The 12,704-nt window shown below is 37.4% G+C and overlaps 1 protein-coding gene across 1 annotated transcript; it reads right to left on the bottom strand.

Moving 5' to 3' along the window:
- Positions 1 to 10,271: 10,271 nt before the first annotated feature.
- phax (phosphorylated adaptor for RNA export) lies at positions 10,272 to 12,158 on the bottom strand. The gene has a single exon (XM_041977722.1). The coding sequence runs from the start codon at positions 11,835 to 11,837 to the stop codon at positions 10,632 to 10,634; it is 1,206 nt and encodes a 401-aa protein (XP_041833656.1). The 5' UTR covers positions 11,838 to 12,158; the 3' UTR covers positions 10,272 to 10,631.
- Between the last annotated feature and the right edge of the window lie 546 nt (positions 12,159 to 12,704).

Raw genomic sequence — 12,704 nt, 5'->3', positions numbered from 1 at the left:
TAAGTACCTGCAGAAAGATGAAGCACTAATGTGTTTTAAGTAAGGCAAAAGCGTTTTTTGGCCTTAAAATGGAGTTTGATAAACCTTACACTTTACTTAGTTTAGTTTAGAAACTAAACTTATTGGCTGAGTTACAGTAAGTTACACTTTACTGTTTGTGATTGTATATAAAATGACCAGGAGATTTATCTACTTAATACAGGATGACAATATGAGGTCATTATGCAGACATGGTACTACAGGTGGGGTTATCCACAATATCCTAACAGACAGAATCCTGCTGGTGGATAAAGGGCATGCTTGTACACTGGTGAGCATCAGAGCATCATGCACAGAACCTGCCTCACTATTGTACACGTCCACAAAGGTTTCTTTAATATAACACACCCTGCAGTATTATGGAGGGGAAAAGTTTCCCATTTATGTGAGATTCCTTCTATAGCTGTGCATGAGCAAGAATCTGTATTACAGCATCCACCAAGTGGGGCAAGAAGCACAGCAGAGCCCCTCAAAACCAGTAAGTTATGTAAAGCCATCACACACTTCCTCCAGCTTGTCTGGTTCAGGGAAATTAATGACTGTGCAAGATTATCATTTCCCCCCAAATGTTATGGTCAATTGTGCAGATGCTGGCAATTAGCATTGCAATTATGCCTGCAGTTGTACTGTAGGAGGTCCCATAAGCAACAGAGTAAATGGTTACCAGTATCTAAAACAGTATAAGCAGCTTCTGTCAAACATGCAAACGTAGATCAAATGGTTCCATAAGTTAATAAAGAGCAGCCTTTACCAGCATGGCCACTTAGATACAAGCACTGAAAAGATAAGTTAACTTCAGCTAAAGCTCCCAGTTTATAGGTCACAGACAACTTCAGCCCCCCTGGAAACCAAGATCTTAACTTTTTCCGTGCTATCTCACAGCATGCATTTCCAGTGACCTACATCCTCAGTGATGTGGGGGACAAATGTGAGGCATGTGCATTGCCCAGAGCACTAAATGAACCATAATGGAACCACAGCAATCCTAGTGGTCTGCGAGTCTGGGCAATTACACAGTAGTCAACACAACAGAGGCCTAATATCTGAGGGCCTGAGAGGAATGACAGGGGTGGCAAAGTCATCCAGCAGATTAATGAGACTGTCATCCAGCTGGAGGACACCTCTGTTTGGTCTGAGCGAAAACATTAAGCTCAGAGAAAGCTGTGAAAAGAGATGTCAGACTGTAGGGGCCCATTTAGAAAGAAAAGACACAATTTTATCTCAAAATGTTAGAGCATCTCTGTTTTTTAAGAAGAAGTCTGAGAGATCACTGCGGTCTTTAACTGCTATTCCCTTCAAAAGCAGACAAATTAAAAACTAAAAAACCTATAAAACCTAAATGTGATGGTACTTTTGAAATTTAAAAACTTCTTGGATGACATAAAACTGTCATGATCTGTGGGATTCATGTTTCTGTGTTTTAGTTTGACTCTTTTTTTTTAATTCTCATGTTTTGTATCTTGGTTAACTTTACATTCAGTTTTATTTTTCTAGATGGCCTAATTGGTCCAAAAATACTGGAGATCCTGTCCACACATAGATTATGAGCAAATCTTTACCTGAATAGCATTTTCCTAAAGCTTTGCCTAAAAATTTGTGTACACATGCAAATTTGGGGGAATTTGGAGGAGTTTTGAAATGAAAACAGAGAAAAATCTGCTTTTGTGAAAATACCAATGTACTAAGCAAGTTAAAAGTCTCATTTTTAATCCATTTTGCCTTTTTAGTGAATTTTAGTGAGGCCACATTGTCCACTTGAAAGTTTGATAAATGAGTTAGCTCCCAGGCTAAGACTAACTTGACAATATCTTCTTTTTTGAACATGCTTTCAATTAAATACTCTGTATTTGAATTTAACTGTTTAATATTATAGATATGCAGCTTTGTACCATACAGTATACATATAGCATTTCATATGCCTTACAAACATCCAAATATTTTCAGACAGGTTTGCTCTTGAAATAGTTCCTATCTTTTTAATGTGTCTCACTCTATTATCCTTTATAACTCTATTCTGTCTTTAGATTAAAATAGGGGAGGGGGGGTAACTGACAGTCTATACTAGTGTGCTCATCCATCATTGATTTATATTGGTAAATGATTTCCATACAAATAGTCTCTCACTTGACTCGAACAGGGCAGTTAATAGCCTTCTCCGGGGTAATCTGTCACTCAGTGTTTGACAAGGCTTTCATATTTTCTGACATCTGTCCTGCTCTGCTGCATCTCTGGTGCAGAAGTGTTGGAATGAGTTTATCCCTCTGATAGTCACCAGTAAGTGGTCTTAAGATAACTGTGAGAAACTGACTCACATATTCATACCCAGTCACACAGACTTCCAACCACCTCTGTACACAAATTAGAAGAGCATAAAAAATAAAATAATGATGCAACTAACCTGACTCAGGATGGGGTTCTTGCAGCATGAATGGCAGCAGTCTGATTGCAACATTAGCAAAGCTTGTGGAATATCTTGGTAGATCAGGGGAAGAAAATTACTGACAGCTTTCATTCTAATTTAAAACAGTAAACCTGGGTTCACTTATTAATATGGCAGAGAGGTACAGGATGTTTAGATCTTTAGAAACATCAGAACTAAATGAGATAGTGTTTAATGTAGCTGCTGTGACTATACACAGTTAGAAACTGTGGAGCCGTTTCCATGAGAATTACTTGAGTTGACATGCATAAATTACTAGCGAGCCAGGGAGGTTTAATTGAGTGAAGAGCTGGGCAGCAAAGTAGAAAATTTAGCAAACATAGCATGTGAATGTATTTTTTTATTACCTTTCCTGATTTAGCCTCTTACACACAACTCTTCATAGCATTAGGTGTGGGGGTGTAGTTTAGCTTTATAGCCATTAGCACCTCTATGGTGTTTGACTGGTTTTAAAACCGCCTGCACTTTTTATCTACTTTCAATTTTTTCTATTAAAAAAGGGCAGGTGAATGTAATACAAGTGCACACACAACAGTATTTGTGAGCAGAAAACTAGACTCGAGGTAGCATTTTATTTCCATTTTCAGCCTTTGCTCAATTGATGACACTGTTTGAGCAACTTATTCACTTGTTTCCAGTTACAACCTGTTACTTTATTATTTGTAAAACAAAATAATTAAATACCTAAAAATGATTAAAATGATTACTTTGTCTTTATGAAGACATTTGAAAGGCTATGGTACAAAAAAAATAGGATAGCAGCATGCAAATATTGATCAGAAAATGCAAACAAGCCTAAGAGTATGAGATTTCCTTTCAATGAATTTCTATTTCAAGTTGTCCCACGTCACAGGAGAGATGTTGACCTGCTGTGTCTGAATATTCAAGGTGATCCTTTTATTTGAATTGCGTCATACAAGCTTGGTGCTTTGTGAGGATTTAGTCATAAATAGTGCTGTCATAGTTGGCTGCTTAACCACAGCTAAAAAGGCCACCCACATCCAGCCATGAGGAACATCACTGAAAAAAAGAAGGAATGCTTTAGAAGATGCTGGTTATAATTAACCAAGGTCTATTTAAGAGAAAACAAGTGGTGCTGAAGCTACATTTGGAGAAAAGTGGCTTTGGACCCATTCAGTTATATTATTGGGTGACAGAGAGACATTACAGCATATTTGCGCACCAAAATTTCTCTGTTTGCTCACTGTTAGAGGTTCACTCATTCAACCTAACTCCTAGTCAACTACAGATCAAATTCCCTTCACACTTGTTGGGTTCAGTAATCTTAAAGTGTCGTTAAAAATATTATAGCAGAAAAATCTGAAACTGCAGAACAGCTCCTATTTCCACACAAGAAACACTCCCATACCATCGTCAGTGTGCAACAAAAGGACAAACCAGACACTATATTGGCAGCTTTATAGATTTTTGTGACATGGCCTGAATTTTCTTTGACTTATGTCCCGTTTCTATTTCATTTTTAAACTTTTTGACTCATGTTTTTTGCTTTGTTTTACACCAAGTTTCAGATACTGATTGTCAATCGCCTCTGTTGTACAGCATAAATGATTATTTCCCTCAGCACATAAAATAATCAGACTCTGCTTTGAGATGCTGAAGACAGATCTCAGACTAACTCAAATTAACTCCACTAAGAGTATAAACAGCAAACTAAACTAGCTAGATGTGAAATCACAAGCAATAAAGATATAACAGTCGCAAGACCACCATCATTACTTCATCGTGTATGTCCTCTGCTATGCTGGGTGTTGTGTTTTTTGGTTATTACTTTGTTTCTTCTTCTTCTTCTTTTTTGTTGAATCATGTTCGATCACGCAAGATTTCTGGCGAGGAGGACTAGATTCTAGATCGGCTGCAGGACAGAGTCGTTTGTTTGTGTTATTGTACTGAGATTATTTTTTATCTTTATATGTGAGGTCTCTAACAGATAAAAAGTCTCTTCAGATTTAAAAGATCCATATGTGTATCCCAGTATCCCTTGACTCTTACTTTAAAATGACGCAGCAAGTGGTTTTAGAAAGGATTCTATGTGGCTTCTCAACTACAAGGGTTTTTATTAGACTTTACAGCAGCAAGAGAAGTTATAAACCTTGGAAAAAGTAAAATTTTACCATTTTAGAGACAAGTTGCTAACAAGAACAAAGTGCCCTTTTATTGGAAGTTAGATTCAACTTTTGAATTATGTTTCAAGAAACCAACATAGTGATTGTGAAAGTGTTTAAAGAGGCACTCCATCAATCACTGTGACCTCATAGTGGCTACATCAGCTTTTTTATTCACTCTAAAGGCCCTCAGACCGAACAGCTGTGGGGACTCTGAGATTAATTAGCCTGGAGATTGTGCCTTTTTTTTCTCTTTCCCTTCACAATTTTACTTTAAATTTTGAAGCCATGACATTTAAAGTTGGCTAGTAAACAGTACTTATTATCATAATCACAGAATTTAGAGTATTTTCAGATTTTTTTTTTACCACCACTTTGTATATTTTTATAACATCATATACCAAATACACAATGATGTCTGCAGGTGGAGTCTTGCCAGATTTAGATTTGGTTCCCTCTGCAGATCTTCAGTGAGGTTTAGGTCAGGATTCTTATTGTTGCCCAATATAAAACATCCATCTTTCCCTTTTTAGGGATTTTTTCTTCATGCTATTAGATGTGCATTTATCCTTTGTGTTTAACTAATACGTATTCTAAATTATGATATATGCACATGCTGTTTTTGTTCATCTCTCCCAGGTAATTGAACCGAATTGTCTGACATCATATTAGATTATATGACATGGATTTTTATTAAATAAAACTATCAATAATGAAAACAGCACTAAAATAGTGTCCCAAATTATTCAGCATAGCAATTTTAAAACATTCAAATAGGTTGTAAAGAATTGAAAACCAACACATATCGTATTTTTTTCATTACGTAGATCACTTTTCTAAAAACAAATCAGATCAAGTTACATGTCAATATATCACATTAACAACTCTAATTCATTGAACTTGGAAGTCCATGAGTATTTTCTGCCTGGATTAGAGGATACCAGAAATGCCTTTCAAAGTTGCTGTTTGGAGGGATACTGCCCCCCACCCATATTTTTCTTTAAAGGACCCACCATAGGCTCGCAATAGGGTTAGGGTCAGGTGATGGTGCTGGCCATGTGATTTTTTTTCTCCATTTATACCCACTGCAGCCACAGATTCAATGGTACTTTTTGCAGCATTGGAAGGTGTGCCGTCCCTGCTGCAGAAGACACAGTTCTTCCTTTATACCAGGAAATAGTCAGAAACTCAACACAGTTTTTCATTTTGATACCCTCTGGCACCCTAAAGGTGCCTACCATCTTGCTGGCATTTCAGCCTTGTTGACACATGTTGACCATCCACCAACCATCCAGAACTTCAACTATCTGGACCATCCAGTGTAGCACAGCATTCATAAGTGAATAAAATGGTTTGAAAATTAGTTTTCATATATTTCGTACCTCATTGCAATTGCTTCTCTTTGTGAACATTGATTAAAGTTAAAGTTCAAAATAAAGCTTTATGCGCAATTGCAGGTTCTGGAGTATCCTGCATGGAGAGGTTTGTAGGATTCCAGAGACATCAACAGCTTCAGATACCTACTGATGCTCATCAGTCACTTTTTAATAGTTGCTCTCTTAATACAAGGCATTTGCCTGATGCAAAGTTTCCTTAATCTGTCTCTATCTGAATAAACCCATTTTCTCTGAACAGAACAATGGTCTTGCTTCAGTTTTTGTTAAATGTCCAGTGTTTTCCTTCTTTTGAATCATTGCACTATTTCACACTTTTCATTTGCAAAAAGATCATTTCTTTTCCCCCATACCCCACGGAAACTGTGACTGGCTTAATAATGTGAAACAACCTTCTTAAGTAGTTTCTCTTTACTTAATCTCACCTGGGAAGCTAATTATTCAACCTGTCTGTGATTGTAATCAGTGATCTTAACAGAGAGGAGAAACAACACAAGCTAAATCGTCACAGAAAAGCTAAAACCCAAATGTTTAATCAACATACTTAATTTGGAACACAATTTAGCCGTGTGGTCAGGGTGCGAGGCGGAGGTGAGGACCCAAATGCAGGCAGATGAGGCAGATAGTTGTAAGTATTTACAAGAACTAATCCTACAAAACAAAAGCCAGGTAAACACAACAGAGACAAAACTGTAACATGACATGGCTGGAAGACTATACAGACAAAACATGACATGTTGACTACAATAAACTTGCAAGGTGAAAAGGAAACTATGGGGTTAATATACACAGATGAACTAATGAGGAGCAGGTGGAGTGAATGAGCAAATCAAACCCGGTGCACTAATAAACAGGAAGCAGAAAGAACTACAAAATACGACAAGGAAAACAGAACTAAACATGACAAGAATATAAAACCCTAAACCTAAACATTGTGATAAATGTAGTCAAAGAGGTCTCTCCCCCCAGCTTGTTAAATGAGTTTCAGGTGTGAAATGCATTTCACTAACAGGGTGAGCTTATTTTTTAATTTAACAGTCTTTGGGAATCAAATAGGACAAAAGCAGTTTGGTTTTGTTACCCTATGTCTGTAGGATGCAGGTGCTGGGTGGGCTTATGATTCCTGCATTCTGTCTCCTTCATTGTTCATACTTTTAAATAAAAAAATGATACCAATATCACAGACATAAGGCTATAAAAATAAGTGAGTAGTGCATAAAACAAAAACATGATGTTTCTAAGTAAAAATAGGAGGAACATGAAATAATGTAATGTCCTCCCAAGAGCTTACATACTTTATGAATGTGTTCCATTGTCTTTTTTTCACTCCCAACTGGGTCACCTTTGTTTCACTGAAAGCGATGAGTCACTGCCTCCTCTCAGTAGTCGTCCGATGATATTATCTAACTCACCTTTACTTCTGTTCTTTCGGCCGCATGCTGTAAGTGAGACTAAAAGAAGATTGCAGTTTTTTTGTAGTAATTTATGATTTTATTGTGATTTTTGCTCTTTGTTGTTGCCTTTTACTACTTTTTAATGCTTTCTTTGCACCATCTGTAATGATTTTAATGTTTTATGTAAAGCACTTTGAATTGTCTTGTACATAAAATGTGCTATATAAATAAACTTGCTTTTCTCTGCCTTTCTTGTGGCAATGCCTTACATCTCTACCATTATCTCTGACAGGACTGCAGGGGTGCACTGATAAACTTAGGCTCCAAACAACTTCTGCTTGTGTGATCATTAGAAAACAAGAAAAAATATTGGAGCAGTTTCCTCTGGTTTTGATTATTTATTACATTCTGGGTGGATAATTATGGACAAATCCTCAAGGAAATGCGGCACCCCAACCACTCAAACGCATTTTCTTTAGCAATATTTGTTACATTTCTGAATGTTGACATGCAGCAACTTGTCCAAAGATACGACCCTTTCAGCTCTCGTTTTGTTTGATCTAATGGAAATAAGAAACAGCGTGCTGTATCCAGGCAACAGGTCTGTTGCCAGGTGACAGATACAGAGGTCCTGAGACCAGAGACTGCGTGTAACAATTCTACATTGAATAAGAGGAGGCAGAACATCAGTCACCTCCTGCACCACACATATTTCTTTGATAATCCTGCTTTGATCATCTTTACCATTAAAGCAAAACAGCTCCTTTCTATTCAAATGCTAACAAATGCAATAAAGTCTGCACAGGAGCAGAAGAAGTGACAGTAAAACTCAAGAGACAGGAAACATGTTCTCTATGCCCTGTGTTAAACTTAATGAGTCTGTTTAATTGCCTCATGGAATCATGATACACGCGGTGACAACCTATCAGACAAGACATATCTGCCAGAAAGTATTAAATGATGGGATTATCAAACATGTCTCTGCCAGAACATTTGGTCTTTCATGTGGCAGCCATGAGAAGCGATAATGATCATTTCCAAGGCGATTTAGCTGACAAATCCAATGGCACCATTAAAGGCTTTCCTTCTCCCCCTGAGCTGTGTGGGATGGCTGGATACTTTACTTTGATTTAGATGCAGCTGTTTGAGCAGGGGGCATTTGTCTACAGAGATGTTTGTCAGATATGTTTAGCAAATATTGGGTGGTAAGATGTGTGCTAATGCACTGCTCGTATTGAAAAAAGTACATTAGAACTCTGCTAATGAGTGTTTTGTTTTTTTTACTCTATAGTAACAGATGATTATAAACCAATGTAGTTATTCTCTGACTTTATAATTGCCCTCAGTTTATATGGAGATGTAAAGCAAAACAACACCAAAAACTTTTTTGTTGTTATTTTTTTGTTTGTTTGTTTTTGCCTCATTTGCCTTCGTATTATCTTTTTTAACAGGTGTCACCAAGTACTTATATTAGCTTCATACACTCTCTTATACAGTATTTACTTCCCAGCACGAAGCAAAAGAGAAGCAAGGAGGGTGACTAGCTAGCAAACACTTCAAATGCTACATTTTTATGGAGCTGTAAACCAAAAAATAAATAAATAAATAAAACAAGGTTAAAGAGGCTAAACATTTTTGTCTTGTATAGCTCTTTTTTAATGTGCTGGTTGTTAATTTATGGTCTTTGTATTTTGAATCTGTATTTAAAGACATGTGCAGCTGACCTCTTGACCAGGTTGCCCTTGAAAAAGACATCTTTATCTCAATGAGATTTTATTTTTTTTACTTGGTTAAATAAAAGTTTTTTAAAAAGTTAGCACCAGGTTATCATACTAATAAACTAAGGCTACTAAAATAAGCTCAGCTTTAAATTCCCAGTACTGAGCAAAAGAAAAAGAGTAGCAAGCAAATACTTAGTGGTCAAATGCATTTAACTTGAATGAAGCTGAAGTTAGGATTCAGTGAAATAAAATCAACTGCATTGTGAAGATAAACAAAAGAGCTTGGCCCATGGCAGGTCATGGATGTCGCCTGTATATTAATTTAAATAGACAAATGCATCATGGAATCATCATCTTTAATAAGAGCATGTGTTCCTTTTATTAACTGTTTTTTTTCATTGCCTTTTTCATCACAGTAGTCTCTGGCCTGTGTCTTTTGGTGTTTATTTGTGTCCTTGTCCAGTGGAAGCAGTGCTTTCCTAAGTCTGGGTCATGTTAGCATCTTTACTGTCACCAAGGTGAGGGAATCAATGACACAGAAAATCTGATCAATTTTTCTTATTGCCACCTTTTACCCACATTTTAATTTATTTTGATACAAATATAAACTCAGCTGTGTTGAATATATTTGGACAGATTTGGATTTCATTGCACAGAACTGTACTACAATGAATCCTTTCTGTCGGTAATGTTTTGCTCATTTCTAAGTGTTTTTTTTTTCTCATTGTGCATTGTTTCATACAAACCAGATTTTAAAAAAAGGCAGACTGCATTCTTACTAAAGTGAAATATAAATGACATGCATGGCAACCTACACAATTAATTTAGAGTTATATTTTTTAGTTTGTTTTCCACATCTTAGCTGCAAGTGTGTGATTATTTCAGTATGCATCTTTTCAAATAGTTAATACTTTGCCTCAACTGTAGTCAGTCTTTGTGGAAAATGGCATGTACGCCATCTAGTGGTCTAGCACCTACACTACAAAACTATCCTTGGATATTTTTGTCTGCAGGTTTTCTATTTACAAAAGATTCTTTACAGCATGTTTGGACAATACTTCAGTCATGCTGCTAAGCTAGGTAACCCTACCATCATGCTGTTGAAAATGTCTTCCTTAATCCTGTTTATCTCTATTGGGAGCAACAAAAGAAGGCCAACCACTTATTGTTTTTCTTTTATAATTTTACCACTTACTTTATTCATTTTGAAGATACAGCCACACTAATTTATTAAATCAAGACCTCATTGTCACGAAAACCATTAAAGACTGGGAATCAGACACATCTTGTTCAGTTCAAATTTGACTTAGACACCATTTATAATCACAAATTAAACCTTCTATAAGTGAAAACAAATTTAAACAGAAGTATTTCTTTTGTTTTACATTATGATCGATGTAAAACACATTTAATAAAGAAAAACAAATAAGGACAGTGTGACTATTTATTATTCATAGTGCTTTCTGTGTGCCATTTTAATCTTAGTCATAGTAGTTCTTCTCCAGACAACAAGTCAGCTTTTAGAAAACCTCCAGATCTGTGGAGTTGTAAACTACTACTGAATCCTCAGTGCCCACAGCAGCTTCCTCCTGAACTTCTTCCTCTTCTTCCGCAGCCTCCTCTAATGACTCCAAGGCTTCATTGGTATCACTAGCAAAAGTCTCCCTGGAGACGTCGTCATGCTCCTGCAGGTTCAGCGTCCCAATGGCCTGCTTCATCTTCTTAGCCACCATGTGCCGCCTCCTCTTCTGGGCAGCTTTCCTGCTCTTGTTCTCTTTTAGTTGTTCCTCGAAGAATATCTTCTTGATCTGGGTCTTGGTGATGCTGGGTGTGTTCTTGATAAGATTGAGATACACCCCTCCAGGCGTCCGCCTCCTGCTGCCATCCATGGTGTACACACCACCAGCTTCCTCCAGCGTGGCAGTTTCTCCAAGCAACTCTATGGCTTTTTTCTTCCCAATAACTTTGACAACACGCTCGATCAGCTCTTTTTTGGTCTCTTTTAGTCTGTACGCTATTTCATCAGACACACTCTCATCCGGATCATCCTCTGTGATCTCATACCGACCCTTGACGTCCATCTCAGCGACTGTGCTCAGTCTCTCTTTAACTGGCCTTTTTCTCTTCGCATCACCCCCTGATCTGTCTTCCAATCCCCGGTTTTTCATGTAGTCCTCCAGCTCAGCATCCAGCATACTAACTTCTCCTTCTTCCTTCACTTGCTGTGACTGCTTCTCCATCTCTCTGTCCTTTTCCATCATCTTACGAGCCAAGACAAAGTTGTATGTTTCCACATTTCTGCTGGACATGTCAACCCCTTCCATGCCAAATATGCCAAGCTCTGCAGTTACAGCATCCTGGCACTGCTCTTGGACCACAGAGCCCCATATGTTGTTCACCTTGCGGCTTCCCGGTGCGCCGGTGGCGTGCATAGGCGTCGGCCCTCGCAGGGAGTTGCATGCAGTCGGTTGCGGAGCGTTGGTAACTTTCTGCCGCTTTCGGCGCCAGACTGTTGCCTCATCATCTGACGAATCTGAGTCGCTGTTGCTTGAATCCACCGTCTTATTGTTAATGCGGTAAGAAGCTGTGCTTTGGAAGGACTGCCCGCTAAAAACTGAAGAAACCTGGGGTCGGGCATGTTCAGCTGCAGCGGTACCCATCTCATTATCCGAGTTGGAACCGGAGATTTCTCCATCTTCCAGGTCACCGTCCATATGATCCGCCATTTTTATCTGAAAGTCGCAGCCTAAACTAGCTGTTGACTATATTATCCAAAGTAAGGCTACTTTGCAGCTGTAGCGGCTATCTCAACACCATTAGCGGCTAACAAAAAAGCTAAACTTAATGCTAAGCCCAGAACAAAAAAAAGAAAAACGCACGTGTATTTAAAGTGCCTTCAAAAATCTGAGAGAAGGTTAATCCTTACTCAACGTCAGTTTATATGTCAATGTTGTTTGGTTCTTCCACCAACTATAAAAACGCACGAAGGGACCAGAAATATTCCCGCGAGGCTAAAACTTCACTTCCGCCACTTCCGCTTTCCGCTTTGCTGACCTTTCAATATAAACGTATGCAAAAAAATTAAGGCAAAGGTTAAAATAAAGAACCGTTTTTCTTTTCCTTTCTTTCTTTCTTTCTTTCTTTCTTTCTTTCTTTCTTTCTTTCTTTCTTTCTTTCTTTCTTTCTTACTACATTAGTATTAATCCTTAATCTTTAAACATTTGACACTGTAAAGCAATGTGTTGCATAACATTACTCAGATTGGAAGCAAACGATCTTTTGATTGAATCAGTTCATTTAAAATAAGTCCTGCTTTTTTATTTTTGTATTATTAATTCCTTTAATAATAATAATAATAATAATAATAATAATAATAATAATAATAATAATAATAAACCATTGTTTTTGGTCAACAATAAATGCTGACCCAAAAAAAATCATCAAAATTGCTTTAGGTTAAACATTTTTTAGATCAAACAATTCTGAGGCTGCACATAATTCAATTGAATTCATCGCTCATTTTAATGTGTTTTTATGGTGTTGGGGTAACTTTAGCAAAAGATCTATTTATGCGGTCGTTTTTACAGCCCTTG

This window comes from Melanotaenia boesemani, chromosome 23 (assembly GCF_017639745.1).
Source record: "Melanotaenia boesemani isolate fMelBoe1 chromosome 23, fMelBoe1.pri, whole genome shotgun sequence".
Taxonomy (NCBI): Eukaryota; Metazoa; Chordata; class Actinopteri; order Atheriniformes; family Melanotaeniidae; genus Melanotaenia; species Melanotaenia boesemani.
Note: the sequence above shows the minus strand (reverse complement) of the source record. Positions and strands in the feature narration are given on the sequence as shown.

Bases quoted from the DNA above. Each gene is read 5' to 3' on its own strand.
- phax (XM_041977722.1), bottom strand. From the start codon at position 11,837: ATGGCGGATCATATGGACGGTGACCTGGAAGATGGAGAAATCTCCGGT.